Source organism: Seriola aureovittata, chromosome 4 (assembly GCF_021018895.1).
Source record: "Seriola aureovittata isolate HTS-2021-v1 ecotype China chromosome 4, ASM2101889v1, whole genome shotgun sequence".
Classification (NCBI taxonomy): domain Eukaryota; kingdom Metazoa; phylum Chordata; class Actinopteri; order Carangiformes; family Carangidae; genus Seriola; species Seriola aureovittata.
The window spans coordinates 19,925,397-19,946,041 of NC_079367.1; the positions used below are offsets into that span (position 1 = coordinate 19,925,397).

General features: G+C 40.0%; 1 protein-coding gene across 4 annotated transcripts in view; it reads left to right on the forward strand.

The window, feature by feature from the left end:
* igsf9ba (immunoglobulin superfamily, member 9Ba) overlaps positions 1-20,335 on the forward strand; it is a 77,287-nt gene extending 56,952 nt beyond the window's left edge. For 2 of the 4 annotated variants that reach the window (XM_056373785.1, XM_056373782.1), the window contains exons 13-21: positions 929-1,104; positions 5,399-5,625; positions 6,212-6,296; positions 6,420-6,581; positions 7,133-7,178; positions 8,047-8,133; positions 8,862-10,487; positions 15,300-15,430; positions 15,526-20,335. In XM_056373785.1, coding sequence (XP_056229760.1) covers positions 929-1,104; positions 5,399-5,625; positions 6,212-6,296; positions 6,420-6,581; positions 7,133-7,178; positions 8,047-8,133; positions 8,862-10,487; positions 15,300-15,430; positions 15,526-15,734 — 2,749 coding nt within the window. In that variant the 3' untranslated portion in view covers positions 15,735-20,335. Of the gene's footprint in view, positions 1-928; positions 1,105-5,398; positions 5,626-6,211; positions 6,297-6,419; positions 6,582-7,132; positions 7,179-8,046; positions 8,134-8,861; positions 10,488-12,231; positions 12,278-15,299; positions 15,433-15,525 lie in introns of those variants that run through there. The other 2 variants (XM_056373784.1, XM_056373783.1) reach the window with 2 other exon arrangements.
* Positions 20,336-20,645: the final 310 nt, after the last annotated feature.

A 20,645-nucleotide genomic window follows, 5' to 3' on the forward strand; every position in this document is an offset into this window, starting at 1 on the left:
TGTCTCCTACTGTCCAGCCGCCATAAGTCAGATGAGAGAAGAGTTGATAAAAATGTTGATTTGCTCATCCAGGCTGCTTTCAGTTATTCCTGCGCTCACAGCAGTTAAGCTTTAAGAGAAGCAGTGAGCGATTTGCAGACTTTGGTTTTTAAAGCAGTATTAGAACCACATAACTTGGTTCTTGGTAACTTGGTTCTAATTACAGGTGAAACTGAGAGTGATCAATTGATACACTTACAGTTATTTCTAGCTCAACCTTTAGACCTTTATTCAGAGGATGAGGAGGAGAGCTGCACATGCAAATTGAGAAACGTGTCTAAAACCAAACATTCAATTCAGAATAAATGATGTGGATGAAGTAATACATTTACACTGAAGTTAAATGGACTGACAACTTTGTCTTTATTTTCCCCATAATTAGAACCAAACTATGTGGTTCATTCCAGGAAACTTTTAATTATTCGGGAATAGCAGATCTATAGAATAAAGTGTTATTGTTTATGACTTACCTACAGGTTTTTCTTCAGGAAACTCAAATATAACTGTCACACTTTCTCCATATCTCTTGTAGTTACTTGTTTGGGCCTTTTCTTGGAAACATCCTAGTAATGAAAACCAGCAAAATAGCATCTAATTTTTTGGAAATTATGAGGAAAGTTTCCAGGAAATTGACTGGAAAAAAGGGGGAGTAGGCTGGTGCAAGACTATGACGTGCTTCAAAGACAAGAAAAAAAAATGATGTCAAACAGAGAGAAATCTATTTGGTGCTTGACCCTTAAATTATCTGCACATTTTTAGCACCCACTTTCTGAACAACACTGTCTTGTGACTAATCGCAGCAAGAAAATTATTCACCATTATGAAGTTTTAGCCTTTAATAATGCTGTAAATAATCCTCAGTGTTTCTGCCTTTTATTTCTGTTCTCAGGTCAAAGAGAATAGACTTCGGTCCTCACGACTGGCATTCGATGCCAGTCTCTGGTGCTCAGACCTGGTTGGTGGTGCCAGGGCTGGAGCCTGGGACAGAGTACCAGTTCAGTGTGTTGGCACAAAACAAACTGGGCACGGGCCCATTCAGCGAAGTTGTGACAGTCAACACTGCAGGTGGGTGCAGTTAATCAAAGGTTTTTCCATCCATGTTTGCCGCTTCTTGACTTCAGAATCAACCCACTGAGCTGCACTGAGACACCATTTCTAATTTTAGAATATCATCAGACACGGTGTGGAAGATACTGCCCTCTAGTGATGTTTAAATTAATGTATATAATGGTGTAATTTCCACTGGGGATGGCGGGGGGACATTTTCCCGTCACTTCAAAATCCTATTCCCATTTTCTTTTATTGTTTCGGGTTGATTATGTCACTAAAATCTCTTTAAACAATGACTGTCTGACTGCCCAGCTGCCAAAATACAGATGAGAGAAGATATGACTTGATAAAAATGTTCATCTCAGTCGGCTTCAATTACTGCTGTGTGCTCAGAGCAATAACCTTAAAGACCAGCAGCAAGTGGAGCAGCAAGCATTTTTATGTCTTTTTTATGCCCTGGGTTTCACCTGTCAGGCTACATACAGTCTGCTCCACCTCTTCGGGAGTGGTTGTCTTCACTGGTTGGAGCCTGAGGACCTACAGACACTGTTCAGGGCAAAACACCCACCATTTCTTCACCTCCTCTGCATGATTAAAAAAATAATTATATCTGGATCTAACATCTATCGTCTTTATAAAGGAAACTAATCACGATTTTAAGGAGAGTTAATGCACGAACAATACAGCAGACGTTTACACATCTATGTTCCTTTCTCTTTTGTTATTTTATGTTATGCTACCATTCTTATGGAAAGCACCATAACCATTTTCATTTTTATTTTCTTACCCAAAAAACATATATTTATATATAAATATTGTATATATTTCAAATATATGCCCTTGAAGGTATGTAACAGTACTACTACTAAAGGAAATGACATGTTTGGACCAGATTCCTTCATTCTTTTAAGCATCATCTTTTACATCCACAACACACTGCTTTAATTCCACCGACCTCCACGAAGCTCTTTTTAAAATCTGTAGATAAATCAAGGCCTTTCTAGCTTCCTTTTAAGCCCATGTGTGGTGTCCTGTCAGGATTTAAAAGAAGAAATCGAAACTATCATTAAAAATTTATAATTTCTACCATTCGCTGTTATGTGCCTGACACTTACAGGCATCATAGGTAAAGAAATGCACAAAATGAGTCAGGAAAGCATTAAAATGTGTTGAACTTTAAAGCTGCTGATATTTCTCACACAGCACTGTGGATAAACTTCAGTGCACTGAGCAATGCAACAGATAATTCTCACTGCAAACATTTTTGAGTTCTCATAGCAGGAGGAACACAGGTGTAACTAATGGCATTAATGATGGCACTGTCCCATTTAGGTGTGCCAATAAACCAGCACGTACAATACCAGAGGCTTTTATTAATGTTATTAGTTCCACCTGTGTTTGACAAGTCAACATGTTTGCCGTGAGAAAGATCCATTACAGAATAGCTTGCCAGTCAACTGAGCTGAGTGTAGCTGCTATTAAGAAAATTCATGTTTTGGTATGAAGTGCATTTTTGATGTGAAAAGAAAAAAAGGGTTTACATTTAAGGTTTACAGTTTACGTTTAGATTCTTGTGTGTTTTAATTCAACTCATGCTTCAAGGGCATGCTGCCAGGTCAGTCTTTGTATGCCCGCTGCCTGAGCAGACGCTGAATTAAAGGTGTATGGTATTTAAAGTGAATGTCTCAGCAAAAAGAAAGGCATGAAGGGAGGAGCGTGCATGACCAGATTTCCCCTCATGCCAGTGGAAAGGACAAAGAAGTGAAGGTTTTGAATGAGGAAATGCATAAAACAAGGCACACCCAAAGTCTCTGTGTGTACGAAACAGAGAAAAGAAACCTCAAACAAACCCATGTAGTCTAATTCCACACAGTTCATTAAATATGGAAATCAGTGCATTAAGTTACCTTTTTAACAATAATAATATATATATAATATAAAATACTTAGCTGTGAAGACCTCAGTTAAAAAAAACTGTTAGTTTGAAACACAACAGTTAAAATGTTATTATTGTTTCGCCCAGGCAGCAAAGTTAAATGCACCAAGATTAAACAAGTATTCCAGTTTTTCATATTTAATTGAAAATTAACTCTTTTATATCATTATGATTTTTATAGTACAAAAAAAAATTGGACTCACACATTCCTCTTCACCTTGATCAGCTCAAACTATCTGTTTTCCTCCTGAACATTTTTGAATCCACCAGCCTGTGAAGAGGAAGAATACCAGCTCTCAACTAAAGATCTTTGACTTCTGGATAAACAAGATGTAGCACGTGACTCAGGTCCAAACGTTTGTTTGATATTCACATACCTTCCTTAATTTTGGCTCTGACTTGGCTTTATTTTCAATTTTTCTTCGAACTTCAATGAAAACTTACTTTTAATAAAGTTAACATTACAACACAAATGATTCCTACAGATATAAAGAATATCCACCTTCTTAAACACCTAGTAAAGCTCTTCACTGAGAACTGGATGATTTACTCCACATAAACACCTTCTTATTGATTCTATCCTCTGCCATTTTTATGAGACAATCAAACAGTCGGATCACAATCCCTAAGACTTGATAACAGTAACTTCCTGACAGCACTGGTCTGGTTTTATACAGTGTAAACTCTGATTCTGCTACAAACAATGTGTTGTGAAGCTTCCCTTCATTCAACAAAGGCTAAATGGGGCTTGCAAAGTTCTGACCTAGTTCACACACTCAGATAGCAGCCAATAGATGGATGACAATGGAGAATAAGGTTTCTGTTGTATATTGCATTGTTCCATAGTCTCATTTTTGTTAAATTTTCACAACAGAAATCAAACATCAGTCATTCAACTCGAGCTCACAGCCGTCACACATACTCTTATAAGCTAACAACATTTTTTAAAGAAAAAAAGACGTGATTATGTTTGAATTGTTAAAGGAGAAAATAAATTTTGGATAAACTAAATTTCACAGGGCGTCTTTGTGACCCAGGATTTAGTCCAACTCATGTATGATTAATGTGTCAGTGCTCAGGATCTCCTGCTCTTTCATGACAAATGGATTCTATTGTCGATATATTGTGACATGCTGTGTTACCATACCACTGGTAGGATGTCTGTCATTCATGGCATGACAATTAAGTAAGAATTTTCCATTCGATTCATTTTACTTCAAATTTTTGATTTGGTCATTTCAGACACTAAATTTGCTTTTTGGATAAAACTGTACAACAGCCTAGTGTATTTCTGTGTGCACGACTATGAGTAGTATACCTATGTTTTTATAGTAACACTTTACTTCAAGTCCTCTATTTTGCATTTATAAGCAGTATATAAACTTTAATAAACTTAATAAATGGTTTATTATGTTATAATGTAATTGTCAGCAGATACATTTTAAGTTTGTATTATATGTACAGTATTTGTTAACAATTATAACTTGTCCTATTAAGGCATATTTTATATTATCACAGCTGTGTTTTACTATAATGTTATTCTCTACCAGCAGCCTCATGGCTGCACACAGGAGTACTAAACACTCAATAAATAATAAACACTTATATCTGCTTAGAACCACATTAGAGTGTGTTATAAACCACATAATAAATGTTCAGACACTCCTTATAAATCTAAGTAATGGGATGTTTTTTGTGGGTAACTAGGAGAACTGTGTTTGGTCTCAGCTTTTTTCAAAAGAAAATAGTGGAAGTTCTTTAGCCAGTGCGACACTGCAGGGAAAGCTCTCTCAGTATTTAGTCTGAGGTCAGGTGGAGCACTTGTGAGGTCAAATATTCAAAGAGCTAAACTGCGCTCCTTTCTCAGGCCATCTGACAAACTTCAAGTTGAGTGACTCAATGCATCTTTTACATGATACTTATTACGGTTTATGATATACACTGTATTGCTTTTTTATTGGTAAAAAAGTTCTAAAACTCTGTTCATTCTTTCTTCCACTCAGCGCTGTTTGCAGATCCACTGAATCTAGTCAGTTTTAGCCATGCTAGTGAATGGCTCTCACAAAGGCCCTTCTGGTCAGTCAGTCCACCATAGATTACCATGAAACACATGTACACATGTTCGCAGTCTGACCAACTTTGGTGATCTCCTGACTTTTCCTCTGTTGTCACCAGCAGGATGATATTTTTGGATTTTAGTGAAATGTCTTTTGAAACTATCAGATAGATTTCTATGAAATTGTGTACAGATATTCATAACTTTGGTGAGCAGCAGGTCAAAATTTACACTTTCAGTATATCTTAAAATGTACTTGATGGATTGGCACAACATTTGGTACAATGGTACAATGGTGTCCAATTTCTGGTCCACAGGCTCTCCTCTGGGTACCCCAGAACCACTGGTGCTTCTTACTCCACCACGGTGCCTCACAGCCAATCGCACGCAGCACGGTGTCCTCCTCACATGGCTCCCTCCAGCCAACCATTCCTCACCCATCGACCGATACATCATGGAGTTCCGCCTCGGGGAGAGGTGGGAGGTTCTGGATGACCTGATCCCATCCACTGAGACTGAGCTCGTAGCCAGAGACCTCGTTCAGGTCAGTTACATCCACATTTTGATTTGGAAACATGAGTCTGTGGGAGTTTTTCTGTCTTCATGGTTTTATTTTGTTTAATGTTAGTGGCACAGTGGATAAGTTAGACGAATAATTGACTGAAAAGTTAATTAACAGGATCCTTTTTTGTTAACAATCTCACCATTTCATGGTGCCAAGCATATCTGGAAGTGACATTATTTGCCGTCCACGCTTTTATCATACAGTATGCATTGGGTTTTAGAGGACTGACATCCATATAAAGACTGACATCAATGAAAACTAATTTCTTATTTTTAGCCTTTTTGCGTTTCAGTGCATTTCAATAACCACTCAGTTGTAGACTACAGCTGGTTCAAAATTACAAAACGGTACAGTCATTAATACATAGACATTTTTACAATCACTAATAGAATACCTATAAAAAAAATAGAATAATTATCATATGTCTAATATAATCTGTATAATCTATAAACCAATTGTGTGAAATTCAGTGCCGGGTGTTAAGCCATGTTCTAGTAAGCTGTTCACAAAAACCAGTGTATGAGACGCTCATAAGAAGAGTGTGTTTGGTTTGTCTCTGTGACAGGAGTCCTGGTACGAGTTTCGAGTGATGGCTGTCATGGATGACCTGATCAGTGAGAGCAGCAATGTCGTGGGAGTATCTAGCACAGGTCAGTCTGTTCCCAGTAAAGCATTACAGACGATACACAGAAATGAATGGCTCTTGCGAGGAATAGACTTGTGAGTTTTTTATTTGCGAACTCTCCATTTAACCTCCTCATCTGCCCCGTCAGATCCCTTCCCTCCTGCGGAGTTGCCTGACGAGGGGCTGGCGCGGCCTGTGGTGGCGGGTGTCGTGGCAACTATCTGTTTTCTGGCAGCGGCAGTACTGTTCAGCACTCTAGCTGCTTGCTTTGTCAATAAGCAACACCGTCGTAAACTCAAGCGTAAACCAGGTCGGTCTCCCTCTCCTATTGATTCACATGTATTAAATATGGTACGTGTCTCACCATGGATGGATTACTGAGCAGGCAAAGGCCCCGGGGTCCAGAGCCAGAGCCTCTCGTTTGAAGTGACTGTTAATATTTCAATCAAAAGACTACAAAGACAAGCAAACTGAATAGACAGTGATGCAAGGTGTCTACAAAGAGATGCATAATGACTATAATCAGATGCAAAATGACTACAAATAGACACAAAATGGCCACAGAGGGATTCAAAACAACTACAAAGACACACAAAATGTCTAGAAAACACGCAAAACGACCACAAAGAGACCAAAAACAACCAGAGGCAAAGAGACACAAAATTACCCCAAAAAGACACAGAAGAACCATGAACGGACACAAAACAATTACGAACGATGCAGCCTATGTATGAGGGGTGAGAGGCCTGTTACATGTCTGTGCTCAGGGACCCATTGTCTCTTAATCCCTCCATGTGTCTGACTTGTACTCTTGGTATTGTGCAGAAGAAATGCTAAATTGAAATATTTTTGTCCTCTCAGATCCTCCCTTGTCGGTGACACACTTCAGGAAAAGCATTGAGTCACCGTAAGTAAAGCCAATGCCAGAGCCCCTGCAGTCTACCAGAGGTGGCTACTACTGTGCATCTTCTTTTGCACCTTTTGTAAAAATTTCACTTCCCATGCATACTGTGACAAGGCAATAAATAACAGGTAAAACCCACAAACAGCAACTGGAAATACATACATAATCTTTTTGGAGCCTTGTAAGTGAAGCCGCTTGATGCACACAGCATGCATTCTCCTGTAATATGGCAAGAGTTGATGTATTGGTTAAGAAGTGCAAAATGAATAAGCATACAGAAGAAGAAGCAGCCCAGGTGGATGATTAAAAAAAAACAAAAAAACATTGATTTATATGCTTGATTTTTTTTGGAGGGTGTGGAAGAACATGTACAGTAGCAACCTCTAGCGGATCATGGGCAGATTAAGGAGACTTCAAAGCAGCCAAGTCAGCATTTTAAACACATTACCCAGAGTGCCCAAGCTGCAGTATGTGTATTGATTTTTGATCCATCTGTATTCTTTAACCTCAAACGCTGTCTGCTTTCTGCATGATTCTCAGTGGTTAATAATGCTGTTTTTTGTTTAGCTGCACATTTAATGTACAGTATCAGCTACATGTGTGTACCTGTCTGTCTGTCTGTAAAACCTGTGTACATGTATGACTGCATTTCAATCTCAAAAGGAGCTCATTTGTGACAATAATCTGTGTAAATACCATTCCAGAGTAAATGTTTGTTTGCCTGAGACTTTAGGGAAATCATTAGTATCAGATACCTTTGTCTATTTTTTATGAAATGGTCCAGGCAGGTCAGGGAGTTCACACTCAGTCCTTCCTGCAAGTGGCATAGATAAAGATGAACCAGGCCCATGTCGTTTGTCTCCCATCGCAGGCCTCCTCTCACCCCCTTGCCAGGGGTAGAGCCCTGCTGGGACGAGCCTGCCAGGAGCAGTTTCTTGCCCCCGCCCGCCAGCCCCCTGTGAGTGCCTGCCTGCACCAAAATACAGAGTGTGCTGCACTGCACTGGCTTGGCTGCATGGTTAATGCATTGCATAGAAATGATCAACTTACAATGACTATTTGTTGTAGTGAAGCCTACCGCTGGTCTTATTGCATGCACAGACTTCACGCACCATACAGGAGTTAAATTGCATTAGCTCAGCTGCATGTACAGTCGAATACTGTGTATATGCGCTCTTTATAATGTATGTCTACGTGATGCATTCAGTGACCCAGTTAATGTCGACTGTGCTGCTCCTGGTGTGGGCAAATGAGGCCTGGTTAGATGTCATCTGCTTTCCTCACATCACCATTTGGTGCAGCATATGGAAATTGGGCTCACGTCTGCTCAAGAAGATGTAGATTCAATAGATAAGTTATACGGTTGTCATGGTTGCGTCGTTGGTTCTCCTTTCATCTTGTCATTTTAGCTTGGTTCATTAGCTGCTGTTCCATTAGGATACTGCTGTCGCCATACACTGGTCATTATCATATTGCTCTTCATTATGGCTGCTTTATATAGCGCTTTGGCTTTGTATTGTGTCATTTGTTCAGTTGAAGAATGGAACTTCAATCATGCCTATTAATTTACAGCATCAGAGATTTTTTTTTCTTTTTTTTGTTAAATACTTGAAATGTTTTCCCTTTGCGTGTCCTTTGGTGTATGTTAAATAAAGCCTGTGTCTTGTGTCTGCATTGTATTGTTAGGTTATCATCGGGGAAGATAAGTCCAGAGAGCTCCCCTCCATCTCGGCCACGCTCTCTTTCTTCAGAGGGTTCCCAGGGTCCAGGCCTGTACGTCAGGAAGCTGCCCAGCCCTCAGAGAGAGAAAGACAAGGAGCTCTCTTTCTACAAGAAAACCAAGCGTGCCATAGCCAGCAAGAAATACAGTGTGTCCAAGCATGAAGCAGAGGTCACCACGCCTATTGAGTTGATAAGCCGCGGTCCTGATGGCCGCTTCGTCATGGAGAGCAGCCCACCGCCCCGCCGCATCCAGGGCTTCCCCTTCGCAGAGGAGTCTGACATGTACCCTGAGTTCCGGCAGTCTGATGAGGAGAATGATTTTGACCCCGGGCCTCTGCCGCCCATCATGCCCACGCTGCGGCCCCAGCTCTCCCCAACGTCCTCCAGCCTGGAGTCAACGCAGCCCCCTACCTACAGCCCCCGCCTACACAGGCCCATGGAAGGTATGAGCTTTGCAGAGGGCAGTGCACTTCACGCCTCAGGGCAGGCCCCGTCCTCCCGCTACAGGGGCTTTCCCCAGGGCCCATTCTATGGGTATCTAGGCAGCCGCGGTGAATCAGGGATTCCACCACCATTCTACATGCCTGACATCAGCCCGCGTAGCTCCGCTCTATCCTCCCCCCCAGGCACCGCCGAAGGGCCCTTTGGTTACCCCTCCATCCCCGAGGAGAGTGGAGAGATGGAGCACCATCAGTACACTGCCTCTGGCCATTCTCTCTCTCACACGCACAGCCCTCCTCCTCGTTCACCTGAAAGCTGGCAGCCTCATGAGCTACCCTTCCTGGGTCTAGAGGGTCCACGGTTCATATACCCACCTCACCATCCTTTACATCATCCCCAGGACCTCCCTGACCCACCCCCATACCCTCCTCACTCTCTCCCCCCCAGCCGCCTGCACCTCCCTTCCCTAAAGGATCCAACAAGTCCTGGACTCCTGCAGCTGGAGGTCCCTGTGGCTCCCCCAGGCAGAGACAGGCCCTCGGGGCCTCCGGTTAGGCGCTTAGCTATGCAACAGGCCCAAAGTCTCGGCCAGCTCAGACACACGGCCCACGGTGTGGGTGTACCAGTGTTGCCTTACCCTGACCCGGCAGCCCGTGCAGGGAGCCCAAGCACAGCCCCCAGTAGTAGTCCTCAGTCCTGGATCAGCCCGAGGGCGGGGCGCCGGGCAGACCCCAGCCTACCCCCGCTAGTACTCCAGCCCTCCCGCCTCTCTCCACTCTCCCAAAGCCCCCTTAGCACCCAGCCAGGTTCTCCAGATATTCTAGTGCGCCCCCCTCCGCGCCCCAGCATCCTCCGCACCTCTCGGTCTCTGGAGATGCCTGAAATCACCCTGCAGCCCTCCGCCACTGTCAGTTTCTCCCGGAGATCCTCCCTGTCCACCTCTCCCACTCAGAGCCAGGGCGCCACTCAACCCAGCCCCAGTTACCACGCCCACATGTCCTATGCCTCCACTGCAGCCAGTTACCCCTCCCAGTCCCCCTCTCCCCCTCTGGAGGGCAGGGATGTTTTCGGGCAGAGGCCATCCCAGAGAAGGACAGAGGAGGAGATGCTACCCTCAGAGCCCTCCCAGCTCCAGATTTCAGCCTCAGGGTAGGTGATCCATTCCAGTAGAGAATAGTCACATATTTATTTAAAGAGGAGACTTGTCTCCGCGTCTGCTCTCTAGTCCAAATTTCCTGAGTATTTATCCACAGTTTTACTTTGATGTTTCCATTTAGGCATAATTAAGATGCATATTGTACTTAAATATGCAGAAGGCATGTAATTGCATTTAGCACACATTGTAAGTTCATAAAAATGACAGTTCTCTAAACTTTGACACTTTAATGGCATGTGAAAGCTCAATTTGATTTTAAGATCATGTATTTTTGTCTTTACTATTTGATAGCTCATATTTAATCTTATAAAATATAGATCATAAGAATGAAAAATGAAGTCAGCTTTAAAAATAATGACTGGAGGAAGATTTGGATGAAAAGCTCAAGCTACACAAACCCTCAAGTTTACTGTTTTTAAAACTGTACCATTTTTTTTCTGTCCCCCATTTCATTTTAAACAGTGAAACTCTGAAGTATTTTCCACAGATTGATATAAATTAAATTTGATCAGATCAATTATTTATAGAAGTATGGAAGTCAAAACGTGTGTGAACCATTAGCAGATATTATTTTCATACTCAACTTGAGTGTATATTTAAAGAATATTTACATTTTTACATTTATACTGTTACATATAATGGTACCACTTTCTCATAATTCACCCTTTATAAACGACTGTTGATGTGTTTAATATGTGTTTACTGCAATAAGGACTTCACACTTTTTTCACAACTTGGTAAACAAAAACTTGTTTTCATTTGTAGCTTATAACAGTTCCATAAACCATTAGTTGACAATTTATCGACCTTTGATAAAGCCTTTAGTTACAGCTTTTAATGCTTATAAAGGGTCATTATAAAAGGTAACAAACCATCAGTTCTACTGTTAAGATTTCTAATAAACCATTAATAAAAGGTCAAGAGTTTCTCACTTTCTAATAAGTCAACAGTAAAAGCTGGCAAGACATCTGTATTATTACAGTAGTGATATTGTTAATATGTCATTAATAGATGGTTATTATAAAAAAATCCAGGTCTGTTATTGTAAATAATGATAAGTTGTTAATTAACAACATTTTGACCCAGATGGTCTGCAGACCTTTTCAAGTAGGTCTAATGTCTAACGATCCATTGGAGCGGTCTTCCTGATGAATTAAATCAAGTGTCATGCTGGAGAGGGGAAAAAGCCAGCCACAACCTGGCAACATAACATAGCTGTTTTTAATGGCTTGTAACTGTCCTGTAAAGCAAAAGTAAAGGATTTATCAATCATTCAATTAATAACATAATTAGTTATCAGATGAGTTAGTTACAACTTTTAAACCCCTTATAAAAGGTACATTATTAAGAAAGTGGTAACCATAAGGACAAAAAATTCACTGAGAATGAGGGAACACCACACAATAATTATATACCACTAGAAGGGATTTTTCCTAATATGTCCAACATTTTGAAAGATCAGTGTCCCTGTTTTAGACATAACGTAGGAAAGCTAACACAAAAAAGTAGCTGAGGTTCATATACTTTTATGCCCCTTAGTATTTCTATACTGCACACACTCCTGTGCCCCCTCACACCCACCTCACAACCCTAGAAGCTACAATGATACAGTGGCTAAAGCCATGAGGCAGAGACTTGCTCCTGCACTATCACTGGCCTTTAAGGGAAAGTAGCTTATAGGGCTGCTGCTTTATAGAGGGTAAGGGTCTTACCTGATTTGTTTTTGATTGATCTCAGCTATCTGGGCAGCGTTGTTGTGACCCGGTCCCCTACGCCGCAATAGGTAAGGGTCGGACCCATGTCTGAGAGGGGAGGGGTCAGCAGGGGGAGGGCTCTAATCACTCTCTCCTTTAAAGGGGAATCGCTTTGGGTTGTGCCTCTGTGCTGGATTCAAGTGAAGTACAACTAATGGTAATAATGACTGCAGGACACATTTGTCAATACACTTCCAAGGCACAGTAAGCCTGCTATGCTGTGGCGTAGGCTACAGTAATTAGGCTTGTGAGCAAGCACGAGGAGCGGTTTTGGACTGTGGAGAAGCATTTGATTTTGTCTTTTGATTGTTTGAATACAGACATGTTTCCCTGCACCAAAAAAAGCCTTGAATCAATAGAGGACGCACATGAATGATAGACTGGAGTATTCCCCTTTAAAGTTTTGTTCCATGTGCAAAATGCCATGCATGCATTCTCTAAACTTCTCTCTATGACCAAACAAATAACAACAATTCTCAAACTAAATTCTTTGTCACATTTGTTGTCCTAAGTGCTTTCGTTTTTCTGTCATGTGACTGTTTTTAATGGCCATTTCCTCTTCCTGTCATGTGACTTGTTCTTTAACGGCCATTTCCTCTTCCTGCCATCTCCTCCCGTCAGCATGGTGAAGCCTCTGTACGCAGTGTTCATGTTTATGAAAGTGTGCTGTACAGTGTTTATGTCTATGGAAATGTACTATATTTTAACACACTGTGGCCTCTGCACACAGTTCATGTGATAATGGAAGTGTTCTCTATCTGTCCAGGACTGTTGCAATTCTCAGATTTGTCTCACCCTCTCTGCTAATGGCTCTCAATCTCTCTCTCCACAGTGACATATGATGGACAGCATCTCTAAAGCTTTGTGTTCCTATGCCTTTTGAAACAATACATGTTTGGCACAACAACTTGGCTTAATGACAGCATTAAGTCAGGTTTTGAAGCTGTTTGTATTCAGTTCTTTGAAAGGCAAAGACATTGAGCCAACATTGAGCCTCATGAACCTCACCAAACTTAAATGTTGAGTTTGTGAGGTTATTTGGATTTTATTTGACTTTATTGCATATTTCTATGAGAGATGGACAACAAAACCAGAGTATTCGGTATGAGGTGAAACTACTTCTAAAACATACTGCATACTATGAAAGTGAAGTGATTAACTTGATGTGATTATTGTTTTGCTGATTAAACATTGATTATTTTTCATTCAACTTACTGTAGCATGTATCACTCATGAAATGAAAATAGTTCTTCAGGTTTCAGGAACAGATTCCTGTTTATTTTCTGTTTCGAAACACGTGTTATGATCAAACTGAACAACCAGTCAGAGAAATGCTCATGCACCTTCTGCAGGGGTCAGCAACCTTGTGATGTGATGAGTGTCAGTTTACAAAGATGAAGATGTGGCAGCAGCATTTATTAAGTCGCCTGTAGTTCATTATCGCTGATGGACAGTTACACTATTAGAGGAAGTTTGATAAGCTTATTATTTGCACAAGAGCCCCTATCTCAATACCTTGTTATGATGTAGGCTAGTAAAATGTAAACTGGCGATTACTGCGATCCCCGTCCCTGCCTTTCGCTGCTCAGTCGCACTATGTCTGGTTCTCAGTATTTCAGGAATGTGCCTCTCAACAGTTCTGCAGACAGAGGCAAATCTGTAATTCTGGATATGATGGTGTCCTTACTCGGCAGTCCATCAAACAAAACCACTGCTGAGGGAAGCCTCCTTTATGAATTATGTCTCTGAACGGTTTCCCACATCTATCAATGCACTCTGAAATTTTATAGCTGCCCTCTGTAGACTGATGTGCTGTAAACGTGCCACTTTGCGTTGCATATTTTGACACTGCCCTCTTGACTCACTCCACTTTATCAGACAGTTCTTTGAAGTTTTTCTTATGCTTTTAGAAAAGCGCTTTACGTTCAAAATGCCAAATTCTCACAGCAAGATGCACACACAGCAACAAACCCAAACGGCGTGCTCACTTTGCTCGCCATGTCGTGTGCACATAGATGCAGTGTGGTCTCCTCTTTGTCAAGCGGTTACTGGTTACAGCACCTGCAGCTCTGGGATGACTCAAAATGCTGTTTTTTTTTTAAATTCAGATTTGACATGTTATCTTGTCAACATTAATTCATCATGCTGTGGTAATCTCCTTTGTCATTAATCCAATTTACAAACTTGTAGTTATGGGACAATGCTAATGTAATATTTAACAAAACAGCGAGATATATCTATATTGTAGTGTAATATTTACTTTCTCACATGCTTTTAACAAACGGCTTAGTGTGTCATATGTTGCTGACTCCTGACCTGGTGTAAACTAAAAAATAATGTATTGGAGGATTTGAAAAGAAAATCTACTCGTCATTGTAACAGGAACATTAATTTACAGTTCCAGGAATTATTTTCATTTTATGAGTTTTATACAGCAAAGAGACCAATATTGCCTGCATTTCTGAAGTGGCCACTATTTAAAGACCCAAACCTGAATGAGCACATTAGTTGCAATTATTGTCTGAATTTGAAATTTATTTTAGCACTGTTGCTAAGATTACAGAATGTCCCTGATTTTAAATAACAATTATGGCACCTATAATTCGTGGACTGAGTGATTTTGTATCACTAACAAATACCCTTTAAGAATAAATATGTAGTTTGCATTGCCATAATCTTTATGAATCCTGGACTGGGTCTTTAATGTAGTGATTGTTTGAGAACAAACTTATAGCCGATAATTTCACCAAATCCATATGTCAACTATTCTTTCTTTCTTTCTTTCACTTTCTCTTTTCTTTTTCTTTCTTTCCCTCTTTCTTTCTTTGTGTCTAACTTTTATCATCCATCAACGCAGATAGACAGTGGAAATTCATCATCTTAGTGAAAGGGCTCTCAGTAGAAATACAAGAGCTCATCAAATCATATGATAGCACCTACTGGAAATAGCAATGAAAGTGCCATTCTGTCCTTTCACTCTGAGACGGGACTGAACACGACTGTTGGATTAATGCAGAACAATGTGTGCTGTGCTGTCTCTCCTCTTCTCAGGGAACCTCTAGGTGCGTCTAGTGATCCTGCCGGGTCTGAGAGCTTACCAGCACTGCTACACCACTGTATTACTAAAGCCAAGGGAGTGGCCGCCAACAACAATAACAACACAACCTCCGGACGGAGAACAGGTTAGTCTGGCAATTAGAAAGAAGAAACACAAAGTTAATATTAGAAATATGTGGGTGGTGTGTCACTCCTGTGCTTCTCTCGGCTTCCCTTTCAGGTGTGTGTCCCTCTCAGACCCAGCAGCAATCTCAGACACCCCAAGAGGGAGAGAATCTCAACTTCCACAGAAAGAGGAAAAGGCAAAACAAGAAGAATCCCTATCTCTATTTGACCTCCTTCCTGCACCGCAGGCAGTCTGAGGAGGACCAGACAGGCATCCTGGCCAGTGCAGACTCTGAGGGCCCAAATTATGGGACTCTACGCTGACCCATGTGCCCACCAAGCCATTGGACTCGACGAAACTGACCCTCCCCCTCACACGTAGAAGAAAAAAAAAAAAAAAAAAAAAAACTAAACAAAAAAAAAACACACACCTCAGCCCTCCCTGCTCCATCCCGGTCTCTGTATCAAGCTAATACATTTCTTATAATCTCTAAAAAGTTCATCGGTGTTTGTGGAGCGGGAAACATCAAGCTGAATACTCCGGGGTTGGAAAAATTTGAAGACAAGAACAATGGCTTTTCTGAGTTGTCACCACTACTTGTCTCTGAGGAATTTCACTTGAAAATGCTCTGAAAATAAATAATGTATATAAATAGTAAAACAAGGGAATTAAGCTTCCTCCTACAGTAATAAAAATGTGTTGGTTGAGTATGTGACAACACGTTAAAGATTTTTCACTCACTGGTCATTGAGGGGTCCATATCTTTAGGTTTTTCAGTGATACAGTGTACTGTTAAGCCTGGTGCGTCCTCGGACAGGGACATGAGTCTACCTTTCCTACAATACAAATAGTGTCAGTATTTAAACACAGGGTTCTTACCACAAAATATACCTCAGAGTAAAACGCAGAATTGCTGTAATTCTTGTGGTATACTGTACGTGCTTGACCTTTTTACATATGAAACGTATGGATAAAAAGGTTTATATCACACACCATGCTCATTCAAATGGATAATATGGCCTAACTTGATCTAATTTAGAAGCTTTTTATTATCAGTAATAGCTGGCATATTGTGTTTATTTTGATTTATGATCTAATGCCAACCATTAGGCGTCAGTGTCTTAATTTTAGTGCGTGATGGCTCAGTGTGTTCGCACTCATCACTACAGCACTGCATTAAGACAAAGATCATAGCCTTCATGAGAACTCTCAAAATAATTTGGGACTTACACGCTCAACAGAGGTTGGACTTGTAGGATGAGAAGAACAGGGTGATGAATTGTGAAGTGTACTGTAGTATGTATTTCATTATTAAGGAATCATTTGTGAAATGTGGCACGTCTCGTGGTGCCTTTTTTTTGCCTTTTTTCTCTTGTTTTTTCTAACATAAACTGCCTTTTCCTTCGCCTTCTCATATTTGTCTTTTCGGGGGGAGTGAGGGACTCCAATGTTACGTGTATTTTTACTTTCTCTGCCAAGGACAGGAGAATATGCTACAGAAGATGCATAATTCTTGTTTTTTTTTTTTTTGTTTATTTGTTTGTTTTTTTAAAACATTTTTTTTATGTTTTTAACTGGGTACCTGCTTCAACTGTGTATATCCAAGTAATAGGACAGAACCAGAATACCCATAAAAACAAAAAAAATACACAAGTTTAGATTAATAAAAGGCAAATAAATCAATAAATACAATTTCAGTGGAAAAGTACATGAGTTTTCATGCAGGAAGAACAAACCACAACAGTAACGATGTTAATGTTTAACAGCAGCTGTTAAGAGAAGAATGTGATTGCTTCATAAAGCTGTTAACAAGCAATGGGAAATATTCAAAGAATGGCCACCCTGACTGTTTATCTTTAAAAACTGTATATTACTTGCTAGCTACTTCTCTGTATGTTTGTTAATTTTTCAACACTAACCGATAATGAATGTATGTTTTGCTGTACAGGAAATGAATGTCCCGATGTCACAGTACATTGAATGACCCATTACGTTGTTAAAAAGTGCAGCTGTGACTGGTGGGATGACCAGTTGGCACATTAAGTCCAAATTGTTTTACTTCTCTGTGTTTTGCCTGTATTTGAAAATAACTGGTAGGCCCCACACAGGTTCTCAGCCAAGCTCCTTTTGCTCTGACGGCTACAAAAACAACCGTTTTCCTTGTATTGCTAAAGCTAGTTCAATCATTCAAAGACATATCAGATAGATTTCCATCTGCTACCGACGAATCAGAGGTTTTTCCGACAAATATCCACAATGAATGAATCGACTCAATGTCTGCTTACTGAAAACTCTTGACAAGTGAGAAAGTGATGATTGCCTGAAAGTGAGCGTCAAAGTGCATATTCTACTTTAACAAATTGGTTTCGTGTAAGATACGAGGGAAAAAAAATCTATATTTGTTATGTACTGTACATGGTGTGTATTGTATTTGTAAAGATAAATCAAACCATGTTTTACAGGAAGACGTTCTTGTATGAGGGTGAATGAAAAGACGGGAAGGATCCCAAGGTAAAAGAAATTAGATTATATATAAAAATATTTGCTTACAGTTCGGCTTTAAGTGGATAATGTTTTTAAAACATTTTAAGGTGCCTCATTTGTCATACTTTAGCAGACATTATTTTATCTGAGAAGAAAAGAAACCTTAATGTTAGTACCGTACAATGTATTATTGCCATAGCCCGCTGGCTGCACAAGTTGAGTAGTATTTTCTCTGATGTATAGTACGTGAATGCCCATTGGAAAAAGCTTTAGAAGCAGAAGTGTGTTGCCCTCTATAATATTTCTGGAACAAAGTAATACTGTATTTTGCCCGTTCATGAGCACACATGTAGATTCACTCCAGATCTCTTCGCCTTCAGGTGTCCAAAGCAAATAAACTGAAGGAAACTTTTTTCTAAGAGTCACAGACATGCTATAGTCATGTACAATACGTGCTGTGGAGGAAATTGTGTTTACATTAGTTTGATAAAGAAAAAGTGTGTTAGGGCATAGTTGCTTTGAACGTTACGACTTGGTGCTATGTTTAACTTTGTGGTGCTGTAGAATAGAGGTCTAAAGATTTTTTCGTTTCCTGTTTCCACAAGCGACTCTTTCGGCCCTGTGTGTTTGAGCAACTAAACTAGCTCCGGTAGACACTATAGGTCCTTATCATAACAGTATCATGGTGTGATGACAGTGATAGACAATAATGGAAAATAGTAGTATAACCGCAAATAATAGAGACTTGTGACATTCAACTGAACTCAAGATGACCTGTTTTCTATAGTGTGTTTGCAATGTCTGTCCGTGCTTCCAAGGTACCCTCTCTAAAGTATATTTGTGATGATATTGAGAATATTAACCCAGCCTAAAAGGAGAAACATAACCTGATTTAGATTAGTACACACCACAGGATACACGGGAGGGAATCTGAGAGCATCGTCAGGTCATGAGGGGATCTTTTCTACACACTTCCTGTAGGTCTACAATCTTTGGTTAACAGCACTGTTTTTCAAGCACACTACTGCAGGGGCGTAACCGTCTCACGTCATCCCACCACCCTTTTTGACGGAAGAATTCCTACTAGTACTGTACAGTATAGCCATGACTAGTCACCAGACCACATTTGTATTTACTGCTGATTCTCCTGGTAGAAAGGTATTGGGAAGAGCTGATACAAAGCTCAACAAGCTCTCCATGGGGTTTTATGAATGGATGTCGTCTTCCGGGCTTTTTTGCATATTCAACAGAAACATGTACAGTGTTTAAGAGGGCTGCTTTGGACGTACTGTTAGCTCCGTTTGTTTTTTCGTTTTACTTTGTTTGTTTTTTTTATTTTGTTTTTTCCAATTTTTCTGCTTACAGCTTTTAGTGCATCACTAGGTGCTGGTAGGATGATACTTAAAACCAATTTGATTTTTTATTGTATTAATCTTGCATGTAGAGACAATACAAAAACGCCTATTTAGCAATCATTCATGGACATCCGAGCTGGTTGTTATTGGACGGAAAATAGAAATATGTAGTATTTTCTATATTCTCTGTTTTTTCATGTGTACCAGCACTGAGAAACTAGAATGTATTATTATCGTAGGCTACAATAAGCACTACATCGCTGACTGTTTTAGCTAATGCTCATACTCAAGCAAACCAAGTAGTGCTTAAAAGGAAGAAAATTTACTACATTTCATTTCATTTTCATCCACTGAACTCTGTGCTGTACATCACATGTTTACATTCTGTATTATATGTTGGTTATTCTGGGTTTTTTTGTGCATAATGTTTCCATAATGTCCTTCTTTAAGTTGAAACATGTATTCAACAATGTTCATATGTAAATATTTCAAAGCAAAAACATTTTTTACTTTACTCTGTTTTAAACTGATAACCTGATGTTTCTCTTTATTTGTCAGTTTTTTAGACTTGTCATTCTGTTCTCTCACTACATCAGGTAATACGCTTCACTTAACTTTTTGTGAGCAATTAACTCATACTGTATGGTGCTGTACCAAAGCCTTATGTATAATATTTGTATTACTTTCCTCTCGTTTTGCCACTGCTGTCCAGTGAATTCTGTATCGTCTGAGATCATGTCTTACTCACTCTTCATGTTCAACTGCCATGGATCTCGTTTCTTTATTGAGTAAAAACAGAATGAACTATGATGTAAAAACACTCTGGTCTGTTACCAACTGGCCTAGATATAGTGACAGTCGCCATCTCAAGCCTTTATAGGGAAAACGCACAGGCTCACTCCTGGTAGCTCATCATGACGTAGACATGGGCCTAGCACATGATCTATGCTCTATCTATGGCATGTCTGTGAGAATATGAAAGTAGTGTCGTATTCATGTCACCATATCATTTCAAATGCTTAGTCCCATACAAAATTTTCCTCTCAAATTTTTGTATTTTGATATAATAAAAAAAATCAAAAGAGGTTTTAATTTTCTTGTGGTTTTGTCTCTTGAAACAAACTGGTCCAATCTTTGAGGAAGATGGTGTAGTTCATATGCTGGACACAGGGTGTAAGTATTGGGCAGAGAGTGGGGAAGATAGTGTGATGATTAGAGCGGCTTAATCAGGTCATGTGGGTTTTTTTTTTTATTATTCTAAGACACACAGGCAGCAGCCCAGGAGGAGAAGCTCCATGTTTCAAATTCAATTTTTCCTCAAAAACATGACAATTATAAACAAATAATCTTGAAATGCAACTTAATTTAGAAGAAACATTTGTTCAAGGAAGATCA